At 42.3% G+C, this 12,492-nt stretch overlaps 1 protein-coding gene across 2 annotated transcripts in view; it reads left to right on the top strand.

Moving 5' to 3' along the window:
• The window catches only part of SLC37A4 (solute carrier family 37 member 4), a 73,808-nt gene that overhangs the window by 59,153 nt on the left and 2,163 nt on the right, over positions 1–12,492 (top strand). The window contains exons 7-9 of one of the 2 annotated variants that reach the window (XM_089670211.1): positions 2,495–2,608; positions 2,799–2,864; positions 9,895–10,033. In XM_089670211.1, coding sequence (XP_089526337.1) covers positions 2,495–2,608; positions 2,799–2,864; positions 9,895–10,033 — 319 coding nt within the window. The remainder of the gene's footprint in view (positions 1–2,494; positions 2,609–2,798; positions 2,865–9,894; positions 10,034–12,492) is intronic. The other variant, XM_089670212.1, reaches the window with a different exon arrangement.

The following is a 12,492-nucleotide window of genomic DNA, read 5'->3' as shown; positions in this document are numbered from 1 at the left end:
TGAACTTGGAGTCTGAAACCTGGAACTCCCACCTGTGACACAAGTCCTGGAACATCTCCAGTGTATGTAACACTCCCCCAGGTCCAGGTGCTGTCGCCTGAGGAAGTCTGCCTAAAGGTTGTCTATACCTATTGTCCACACAGACAGGTGCATTCTCCACCAGTAAGTTAGTTGCTTTGTTAAGATGGGACACAGCAGTAACCGCAATAGGAATAGACCACTTTTGTACAAAATCCTCCCTAAATGGATACAGGGATATTAAAATTCTTGAGAGAAGAAAATCGTGTGTCAGGGTGTTACCAGCCTCTGTAGAGAGAGTTAGAAAAGCATGTGCAATAGTAAGTCTTTGAAACTCGAGGATCAGCCTGTTGGTTCTACTAAGGTCGCAGAGTGATGTGCACCATAATGATGGGAACCGGAATGGTCTCATTCAGTGTGGGAGTAATAGCTGTGGATTGCAACTCCTCGGGGGCAAGATAATCAGTCAAAGACTTGAACGACTTAGAATCAGAGTCTTAGTGGCTGATGGTTCATAAATTTCCAAAACTGCGGATAAATTGGATAATATATGAGAAAAGACTGAAGAGAGTACTTGTCACGGTCTACAGGCAAGAGTCAGCAAATAACTAGGTAATTTGAGCTAGAACGTCTTGCATGACTATAGGAAAAAACTGGAGTGTGCAGAAAGAAGTGGTTATACCTTAAAGTGTTACTAAACCCAGGACCCTGCATTCACTTTATCTGGTTTCCCACAGTACACAGATCATGGAAATGCAATTATTTTAGTTAATATAAACTGCTAAATACTTTTTCTCATCAGCAGTTAGAGCAGGCTTGTGACTTTTATCAGTGTCCAGCCGAGCACCAGTTGAAGGTTGTAGGAGGAGTTTTCATTCTCCCCTGATTGTCCTATGAGGCTGCATAACCTTTGACCCTCTGGACAGCGGTGATTGTGCTGACCACATGCACTCTCCCAAGAAAGAAAAAAACTTTAGCAATACACACCAAGCAGAGCATGTGCAGCTTGCCCCCATGGCTGCTGCAGTTCTATCAGCAGATGGATTGTGGACAGTAGAAGGGGAGGATCTGAGAAGACAGGATCAAACATCCTTTTTACACAATGTGGATAATTGACTGCTTGGGTTCCACAGTGAGTATAACAAGCTAACTTTAACCAATGTGTAGTTTGGAAAGTGCAGAAATGAGTGCCGATGATTGAGTACCTGATGGTCCGACAACACCTGCAGTATCCAAACTTGATAGATCTGAGCACGGCAGTTCAATATCCAGGCTGAGGATGGTCACACTGGATAGCTGCAGTCACACTTTGTAGAGAAGAATATTGATTGACGAAAACACATTGAAGAGTAAGAAAAAAAGTACTACCAAAAAAAGGTTAGTCTTTCATGCAGCAAGGCTGAAGAGAAGATGTCCATCCTTCTAGGACACTAGCAAATAAAACTGAGGCATGCTGGTAGTGGGAAGGGTTAGCTTGGGCTAGCTTACAGTTTGTCGTTTGCTATTGTTCAATCTTCCTTTAGGGGGGAGTATAACCTGACTTCCTGTGTTCCCAAAAATAATTAGAATTTGTACACCTCTACAGCCTTGGATTCAGGTTAAGATGTAAGAGAACTCAGCAGGGAATCTTTTATTCTTATTTTTCTCATTTAGAAAAAGCTTCACTATCTGTGATTTGTCATGTATTATTATGTCTTGAAGAGGGTAAAGGAGGTGAGTTGGGGTAAACCCTGGCTGATTTCATACTGTAGACCAGGGGTAGGCAACCTTAAAGAAGGGGAGATCTACTTGAACAACATGGGTGAAGTCAAAGATCACCGGGCACAGTGTCATCTCCACACACCTGATTTAAACCTCTAATTGCTGTACTACCATGTTGCAACATATTGCCTCCCCACCACCTGTCAAACACACTCAGATCACTTATTAGAGGAGCAGCAGTGCCTGCTGCACTTGTGAATGAGCCCTTAGTTGCATTTGGCAGGAGCACCCTTAGGACTCATTCACATGTGAAATTGGAGGCTGGTAAAACCCTGCAGTTAAAACACTTGGCAAATGTATTGCCTATTTGGTTAGGTAGTATAGGTGTTCATAGGTAAATTTAGTTGTTTTTTGGGGTTCCTACATTCAGGAGTTTTGGTGTGCTTTCAGAAAGTGTACCAAACCTGTAGGATGTAATAGAAGTCTTTAACTAAGCAAAGCAAACCTGCAGGTAGACTGCACCCACAATGTGGGTAAACTGCAGCTCATCCTTGTGAAAGCAGCCCTATACTATTATGCCCAGTGTATTGCTTCATACTGACCTGAAGATCTCTTCTTTCCTTCTGCTGGCACCACTCTGGGGACTGGTAGCCGGGATAAAAGGTGGAGTGCAGTTGATATCACTGCATGGGACAGGAGCCAGCACTACATGACTTGATGTATGGCATTGCTGTTTTAATATTCTTTCTTTTTTTCATTAATTGCTCTTTTATAGGTAGGGTTAAAGAGCCATGGTAATCCGCGTCATGGTTTACTTTTGTCTATGATGGCTGGAATAGTGGGCTCCATGTTTCTGTTCCGTATTACAGTGACTCCTGGATCACCCAAGGTAACAATATGCAATGTTCAGTGCTCAAACATCCAGCAATGAAGTTCTGTTAAATATGGAGTTACTGCATGCTGCGCCTTATTTCTAGTTGGCCAGCCTGGGATGCTTTTCATTCTTTGTGATCAACTGCCTTTCTTAAAATTTCAGTTTTTTTCTTTTCTTCCTTCTTCCCTGCTGTCCTTTCACTCAGGTTGATGGGATCTTATCTATCGCTCTCGAGCCACTTGCTGAGATGTCGGGTCTGAATGAACAAGAGGTTTACATCCTTTCTATATTTTGTCCTGTCCATCCTTTGTTTTATCTCATTCCTTTCTGGTTGTTTGTTTGCCATTTTACTTGTTCATAGAGCTTGTGTACTGTAGCATAATAGTAGCATTTTCAAGCACATTACAGGTGTGTGTGTGTGTGCGTGTGTGTGTGTGTTAACATGATCTCTTGTTATAGGTTGTGATACCGAGTGTACAAGAATAGACAGTGGAAAGATGACAGCTGGAACTGAAATTCTGTTGCTGACATCTTCATGTTCCTTTTCTTAAAATTATAGAAATCACCTGTTAAGTGTGTTATACGTGGCCTCTTTCTATAATATGTGGGCCAAAGGCAAACATTTTATGGATGGGGTCTTGCACGTGCCGTCATTCCAGTGTCTGTATATCTTGTTTAATCTTTGGCCAGTATTGGGGTGGGAATTCATGTACATACCATTCAGGTAACCAGAGATGTCGGAATGCATCTCCTTCCCCATTGCCTGTGAAGAGCCAGCTGTCATTGACACAATTTTCCAGCACTGTTTTGTGCCTTTATAGCAGCATCTAGACACAAACTGATAGTGATGGGAATATTCAGACAGCCTAAGAAGATACTTGCTGCACCTTGAGGCCCACAGTCAGTGATGGCTGGTCTCCTCAGACACATGTGTATGGTGGGGGAAGACCAAAGACATTGGCCCATGTTTGGTTAGATGGATCTACCCAACTCACAGCTGATAGATTTTCATTTAGACCCTGAAAAGACTTTGCAAACAGGGCTTGATTTAGTCATAGGATACACAGACCATGATATAAGGCAAGCTGCCAGTGGTAGCTCCAGCAATAATTTATCATGCTGCTGATGTCACCTGGTGACATCATATTGGCAATTTCGCTATCTACACTGTGTCCTCTCTTCATCTGTACAAAACTGGAATATGTCTGTTTGCTTAGTAAGGGTGAAGGGGGCCATTGGTGCAGAGTGTACAGCTGCACAAGGGCCCTTCTAGGATTTGAGAGCCCATTCGCATTTCATGTAGTCAAGCTATTGATACACAGTGAATCAATGTTTGTATCTGGGTAGTAAATTATTGTGGAGGGCCAGAAAAAAATGTTCTTGCATGGGATCCCTTTGTTGGCTAAGCTTGCAGCTTCCTACTAGATTTTTTCCGGGTGCTGCCCCCACCTTGCTTCACTAGTTGTCAGGTTGTAAAGATGCCTAAAAATTTCCAAGTGTGGTCAGACATTCATGCCGGAGATTAGAGCTGAGCTGTACTAGAGTGGTGCATAACCGTACAAGCTCCACATGTCTGTATACGGAGGGGAAGGGCTCAGAACATATAGAAGCAGTCATATATCATGAGAAGAACATTAATGTTTGGGTGCAGGATTTCTAACCAACCTAGTCAATTGTTCCTCCCATAGACATACGATTGTCACCTAATGAATCCAAAACAATCAGATCAGGTGACTGTCCTCTCGAGTCTGTGGGTAAGGCCTCGTTCACACCATGGTGCAGAGACATGAGCTTTTCTGCATGTGTCCTGCAGGGCCACAAAGAAAACAATTGTTCTCTATGTACCCTAGTCACACCACATTAGTATCACATTTTTTTTTCTGCGCAGTAATCTGCAACATATATAAAACTCACTGAAACGTGCAAGAAAACTGCTGTAAGCTTGTGTTTCTGCAAGTGAAATCTGCACGGTTTCCCCGTCAGTTTATATGCATGTATGGAGTGAACGAGGCCTAAGTGTTGTACGTGTGCAGGAAATTGTGGGGTTGGGCCGGACGCACAGCTTCTCTAATGTACTGGTTGAGTAAATTAGAGTGAGAGGAGAGAACAGTCAAGATTCATGTGGTTATTATAAATCTAACCACGAAGACCATGACTTAAACATTTTTAGAGTGGGTGTTATTAAATCTTGCAATAAGCTTCTGGTGCACCATAATGCCCATCATTCACTGTTTAACCTCTGCAAAATCGATAGTTGGTTGTTTCCATGCTTTAGCCAATATTTGCCTGGCAGTGAGAAACTTAAACTCCTAAGTTTCATTTGCATTTGGAAAGGCCTGACACTAGTCAATGCAGCAGTTCTTCCGTTCTGTTTTAAGTCGGTGTTCAGGACTGATGTGAGCATGTTGTTCATGCAAATCCAAAATTGGGTAACCTTGGGGCATTGAGAGCAGATATGTAGTAAGGTGCCACATTCCCTACAACCTTGAAAGTAGACCAGGGTGGAGAGGCTGATGTTTAATAAAATAGAATATAAAGGGCAAGCATACTCATGATGACTTTAGTAATTCAGACCTGCAGTTCAGCAAACTTTAGTCTGTAGAAACATATCTCTATTTACTTCTGAGAGCTGCAGAACTGTTTTTATCATGTGGGAAGGTGAAAATCTTTTCTAGAATGTCTGCTTCCTAGATCTGGGTGAAATAGTTTTCCCAGGTATCACTATCAAGGTCATGGAAGAGCAGCAGGCATCACCTGGCACAATATGGTGCCTTGTATGCACTGCACTGGACACACACACACACACCACACCACACCACACACACCATAGGTAAAGTTGATCCAGGGAATATCCGATTGCCTCTCGGGGGATCAGGAAGGACATTTTTTCCCAGCAGGAGCAAATTGGATCATGCTTTGCTGGGTTTTTTTTTTGCCTTCCTCTGGATCAACTGTGGGTATAGGATTATAACTTTTTTTTTTTTTTTTCCGTATGGTTGAACTGGATGGACTTTTGTCTTTTTTTCCTCCAGACTAACTATGTAATATATATATATTCTAATATATTATTATTATACAGGATTTATATAGTGCCAACAGTTTGCTCAGCGCTTTACAATATAACGGGAGACAATACAGTTCAATACAAGAGGGATAGGAGCTTACAATCTAGGAGGAAGGGGCTAGTGGTACAAAAGGCAGTAACTATGGGGGATGGACTGGTTGGAAGAGTAGAAGATTCCAGTATTAGCTGAGGGCAGAATAGGCTTCCCTGAAGCGATAGGTTTTCAGAAATCGTCTAAAAGTGAGCAGAGTGGGCGATAGTCTGATAAATTGAGGTATAGAGTTCCAGAGGATGGGGGAAGCTCTGGAGAAGTCCTGGAGACAAGCATGGGTGGAGGAGACAAGGGAGCTAGAGAGTGGGAGGTCTTGCGAGGAGCTGAGAGTACGGTTTGGGTGATAATTAGAGACAAGATCATTGATGTAATTTGGGGCAGAGTTATAAATGGCTTTATACGTTATTCTTAATGTTTTGAATTTTATCCGTTGGGCAACAGGAAGCCAGTGGAGGGATTGGCAGAGAGGGATGGCAGATACAGAACGGTTAGTAAGGTGGATGATTCTGGCAGCAGCATTCATGATAGACTGGAGAGGGGATAGCCTGCGATGAGGTAGGCCAATGAGGAAGGAGTTACAATAATCAAGGCGAGATATAACAAGGGAGTGAATAAGTTGCTTAGTGGTTTCCGAGGTTAGGAACGGGCATATCTTGGCGATGTTGCGGAGGTGAAGTCTTCAAGGTTTGGGCAGTGATTGAATTTGGGGCTGAAAGGACAGATGGGAGTCTAGGACTACACCTAGTACCTTGGCATGAGGGGAGGGACTGATGATTGTGTTATTGATCTTGATGGAGAAGTCAGGGGAGGGGGCACGGGCTGGAGGGAATACTAAGAGCTCAGTTTTGGAAAGATTGAGTTTGAGGAATTGGAATGACATCCATGCCGATATGTCACTTAGTAGGTTAGTGATGCAAGAGGAGACTGAAGGGGTGAGGTAAGGGGTAGAAAGATAGATTTGTGTGTCATCAGCATAGAGATGGTACTTAAAGCCATGGGAGTTTATCAACTGACCAAGGGAGGAGGTGTAGATGGAGAAGAGAAGGGGTCCAAAGACAGAACCTTGAGGGACCCCTACGGAATGAAGGAGTGAAGAGGAGGAGGCAGCGTTATAGGTAACACTGAAGGAGCGCTGTGATAGGTAGGAGCAGAGTCTCTGAGGCCAAGAGAGTGGAGTTTTTTGAGGAGGGGATGGTCAACCGTATCAAATGCCGCAGAGAAGTCAACTAGTAAGAGTACGGAGTAGTGGCCATTGGTTTTAGCAGTTAGTAGATCATTAGTGAGTTTTAGTAGGGCAGTTTCAGTGGAGTGTAGTGAGCGAAAGCCAGACTGTAGAGGGTCAAGAAGGTTGTTGTCAGTGAGGTGGGAGCTCAGGCGATTGTAGACTAAGCGTTCTAGGAGTTTAGAGGTAAATAGCAGCAGGGAGATGGGTCTTAAGTTGTTCTGGTTGGTGGGGTCCAGGGAGGGCTTTTTAAATATGGGAGTGATGTGCGCATGCTTTAGAGGGGAGGGGAAGGCACCAGTAGAGAGGGAGAGATTGAAGATGTGAGTAAGGGAGCATAGGATGGAAGAAGAGGGTGACCATAGTAGTTGTGAGGGGACAGGATCCAGGGGGCAGGTAGTGAGACGGGCTTCTGAGAAAACCTTAGTTACCTCTTCGGTAGTGGCAAGGTCAAAAGAGGAAAGTGTTGAGGGAGGTTTACTGTAAGGTATGCTAAGTGGGATGGATGTCTGCAGTGGCGATGCCCCTACGAATTGCATCAATCTTGTTTTTTAAATGATTTGCAATCTTGTGAGCAGTGAGTGAGGTACTGGGTGGGGGGTGGAGGTGCAGAAAGTAGAGAGTTAAAAGTAGAGAAGAGACGACGAGGACTGGATGACAAGGTATTAATAAGAGTGACAAAGTAGGCTTGTTTGGCAGCATGAAGGGAGGACTTGTATGTTAAGAGAGCAGATTTATATAGGGTGAATGCTTGTTGAGATTTGGTTTTACGCCACAATCGCTCCGGCGCACGACTATGTCGTTTAAGATTTCTGGTGTCGTCAGTCTGCCAAGGTTGTAACGTTCGTGGCCTGATGCTTCGTGTTGTTAGAGGAGCAAGTGAGTCTAATGTGGATGAAAGCGAGCTGTTGTAGACAGCAGTGGCCAGGTCAGGGCAAGACACGATTCTACGATTCTGTCGTAGAGTTGGTCAATTGCAGAGTGGAAAGGAGCAGAGTTCAAGTTGTGAAGATTTCTGTGGGTAATTGTTTGCCGCTTGGAGGGATAGGTGTTTAAAGACGAGGACACTGTGAAGGTGATGAGATTGTGATCAGAGAGAGGAAAGGGGGTGTTTGTGAGGTTGTAGGGAGTGCAAAGACGGTAGAAAACAAGGTCTAATGTATTCCCATCAGAGTGAGTGGAGGACTGTATACATTGTGCTAATGCAAAAGATGAGGTTAGGTTGAAGAGTTGGGATGTAGCTGGGTTGTTGACATTAATAGGGATGTTAAAATCTCCGAGAATGATAGTGGGTAGTTCAGAGGAGAGAAAGTAGGGTAGCCAGGCGGAGAAATCATCAAGAAAGCGGGACACCGGTCCAGGAGGCTGATAGATCACTGCAATCCTCAAAGAAATGGGAGAAAACAGCCGGATTGTGTGTCTCGAAAGAAGAGAAGGATAGAGAGGGAGGGTTATGGAGGACTTGAAAGGTGCTGAGTGGGGATAGAAGCAAACCAACCCCACCACCTTTCCGACCACTGGGTCTGGGTGAGTGGGTACAGAGGAGGCCTCCATAGGAAAGTACTGCGGGAGAAGCAGAATCTGCTTCTTGAAGCCAGGTTTCTGTAAGTGTGTGTGTGTGTGTGTGTGTGTGTGTGTGTATATAAAAATATATATATTATTTTTTTTCCAGAGATTTTTTAAGACCATGATAAATAAAGCTCATTTCAAAATGTTTGTTATAAAATTAGCTTGACTCTCTGTCTCTGATTCTCAAGTTGGCACTGAGAAATTACTTCTAGAATATTTTTTAATGAGCAACATACATAGGCTGCAATTGAAGTAGTTACAAAACCTTTCTGGCATTACAACCTCAGTTGTATGTGATGTTACAAATTCATGTAACATTTTACACCATTTTCATTTCACAGACTGTTATGATGTGTGCAACTTATTCATAAAGTTTTTACTTACCACACTGTAGTATTATGGTACCACCAATACAATACAACCGCCGTTCCCCGTCATTAATTTCTGGGATGTTGGCGGCCCTTTTCACAATGCAAGGGTAGATTTATCTAGTTCCCGTAGTTCAGTTTCAGGTATGTCTTATAAAGCTTATGCTTTATTGAACATACTGTATGCAAATCTGTATGGGTCCTATATATAAAAAACAAGTATGTCACCAGCACACCAAGGATCTCCAGAATGGGTCCAAAGTCTTATTCAGTGGTCACATGCCTGATGAAGCGGTCCTGTGAGGCTCCAAAATGCCGCTTTTGTAACTATGATGTGATGCTTTGAATAAAGCTTTGGACCCATTCTGGAGATCCTTGTGCGTTTGGTAACAAACTTCTTGCTTTGAATGTCTTTGGTTTCCAGCAGCTAGTCACTGCAGCACCCACTTGTTTACAACCATTTACATCCACTTTCAGGAACGTGTGCATTGGGAATATTGTGTTAGCGCTGTACATTAAAAAGTGACATGAATTCCCTTTGTAACCTTTTCACTAGCTGTTTTTCTGCTATATAATAAACATGTGAAACTAGAGTAGTGTGTGAACAGAATTCTAGAACAATGGTCCTTTTAAGTATGTAGTCTAATTTTGTTTATAAACTACAGCTGCAGTGTTCTGTGTGAGCCTTTGGATACCCCCTAAACATTAGGTTCCTATGATCTGGTGCCTGCAAATCTGATTAATATGAAGGGTGGCTGTATATAGGAAAACTTACCACCATTACCACTATAAGAAGCAAGGCTAGTCAAGTTCCAAGTTTTTAGTCCAAAATGAATGTTACCTCCTGTTCATACTGTAAAATATAAGCATGCATATGTGTATTGGTGTCAGGTGTACTTCGTGATCCCAATATTTCCTAATCACCAGTCACTGTCTCCTGTCTCTGTCCAGCATAAGGGTGATGAATTGGTCTTTACTTGAGTGTTGAGCTGAAGCAAATTATTTTTATTTATACTATTTTTCCAGGTATGGATTCTCTTCCTAGGAGCCGTATTTGGCTTTTGCTCATATGGACCTATTGCTCTCTTTGGAGTTATTGCCAATGAAAGTGCTCCCTCTAACTTCTGTGGCACTTCACATGCAATTGTGGCTCTTTCTGCTAACGGTAAGTTGAAAATTGTTTTCACAGTATGATGTGTTACCTATTATTAAAATAGCTTTGTTAAGGCCCAAAACAATGTGTATTCTAAATAATTAGCTGTGGAATAATTATTCAGGATATGACCGTATATATTTAGGTGTTCGTTTTTGTGCTGTCTCTGTCACTTGATTATATGTACAGAATAAATAGTTCTCTCACAGAAAAGTTGCTGAAAACTTTCCTATTGACATATGTCCGTGAAGGTTCTCATTTATCCAGGTCATGGTATAGCAATTGGTAATTAGTAACACTTAACTGATCTTCTGATATGACAGCCTGAGGCCACACTCTATCAATGTTTACCATTATCCTAATATTCAAAATCCTGGCTTCAGCTCAGTGCCCTCCTGCTGGCCCAGCCCCTCTGATGTGTTTCAGCCAGTTTGGGCTTCACTGTAGCTTTTTTTCTGTAATGTTGTAGTCATTACAGCTTTTCCAACATACTACTTTAGTTCTAATGAGTGTCAGGAACATACACCAGCATGTATATCCATACAGGTAACCCAGTTATCCTAATCCAATCACTATGAAATGTGTCAAGGTAGATGCTGGTTGTCTAATAACAGGATGGGAGTTGTGAACGTTGTGGAAACACTCTATTCTAACTGCATAGCTCCATCTCTTGTATACTGAGGCTACATACAGTATATACAATGTACCCAAAAGACACACCTAGTAGTGTAGGTTTGTTACAATAGATACAGTTGTGTTCAAAATAATAGCAGTCAGACATCACTAACCTGATCAATCACTGTTTTTGGTAGAAATTATATTTCTACATGGCAAATAATTTACTAGCAGGTGTAGTAGAGTAATAGATATCCAACAGACCCAACAGTCATGACATGCATGCTGCTGATTCTGTGTAAATGAATCACTAATTGAAAGGGGCATGTTCAAAATAATAGCAGTGTGGAGTTCTATTAATGAGGTCATTCATTCTTTGAAAACAGGTGGCAATTATTGCCCTTATTTAAGGAAGGAAGGCAGCAAATGTTGTACATGCTGGTTATAGTGCATTTCTCTCTGAAATTCTGAGGAAAATGGGTCGTTCCAGACATTGTTCAGAAGAACAGCATACCTTGATTAAAAAGTTGATTGGAGAGGGGAAAACATATAAAGAAGTGCAGAAAATGATAGGCTGCTCAGCTAAAATGATCGCAAATGCTTTAAAATGGCAACCAAAACCTGAAAGACGTGGAAGAAAGCGAAAAACTACCTGTGAGTACTGTTGCAATTAGAAGACACCTATGTGAAGCCAAGCTATCTGCAAGAAGCCCCCGCAAAGTCCCACTGTTGAAAAAAAGACATGTGCTGAAGAGGTTACAATTTGCCAAAAAGCACATTGACTGGCCTAAAGAGAAATGGGGCAACATTTTGTGGACTGATGAAAGTAAGATTGTTCTTTTTAGGTCTAGTTGCCGGAGATAGTTTATCAGACTGGTTCTTCTATTTGGAAGTTTGGGAAGATGAATGGAAGAGACCATTCCATGTCCAAATAAAAAAATTCAACATCACCTTCCGTAGAAGGTCTAGGGACAGCCTTAAGACCACTTTTTCTTGGTACTTTAAACAAAAGAGATTTCATATGGCTCAGTGCCTAAAGTTCAGAGATCCTTGTGGTCAAGGTCACAGCAATCAGAAAAACACTCTTCAAGGTGAGGTACTATAACAAAGACTCGATTAATGGTGACCTCTGAAAACGTTGAGGACCAAAGGAATGTCCCACTTTGGAAAGTTTGGTTTCTTGAGTGGCCCAATTTTCAATTGTGCTTTAAGGAACTAGATCACTAAAGATTCCATTGTCGACCTCCTTCCTGTACAATACAGATGAGTGCTGAAATTTAAACTTTGTTGGTGGTGTTTGATTAGACCCAAGGCTACTTTTCTTTGAAAAAAAACTGCATTCACGATCTTGGTATAACCGCTTCCAAGGAGATTCAGGTATGTCCTAAGGGCTGAAAGTGGCTATAGGATATGTTCACCTCTACGGAAAATATAATAAATGCACATATTTTTGCAGACAAAATGTGCATTTATTTTTGCTTCCAAGCAATGCTTGGAAGCATTGCACCCGTGATCAGTAGATCATGGGTGCAATGTGGGATCCTGCAGACATGTACTTAACCTTTTAGCCTGTACAGAGGTGTGGGCTTTTTGTTTGTAAGCTAGAGGATTGAGTGCTCATCAGCACCCCCGCAGCCCATTGAAACTACAAGTCTGTGCCACAGTGGTAGGTGACACTTGAAGTTTTTTCATTCACAGGAAAAAGGAAACTGTGAATGAATGAAACAACATGCGGAATGTGCACAGCTGGGTTTTTTTTTTTTTTTTTAAAGTTACAGTGGGTGTGGGGAGAAGAACCCCTGTCTGCTGTCATGGGGAGAGGGGGCAGGAGACAAAACATGTTACATGTTCCACCC

Source organism: Staurois parvus, unplaced genomic scaffold (assembly GCF_062004578.1).
Source record: "Staurois parvus isolate SC_StPar_1 unplaced genomic scaffold, SC_StPar_1.0 ptg000087l, whole genome shotgun sequence".
NCBI lineage: Eukaryota > Metazoa > Chordata > Amphibia > Anura > Ranidae > Staurois > Staurois parvus.
This window is presented reverse-complemented; position numbering and strand designations above follow the sequence as displayed.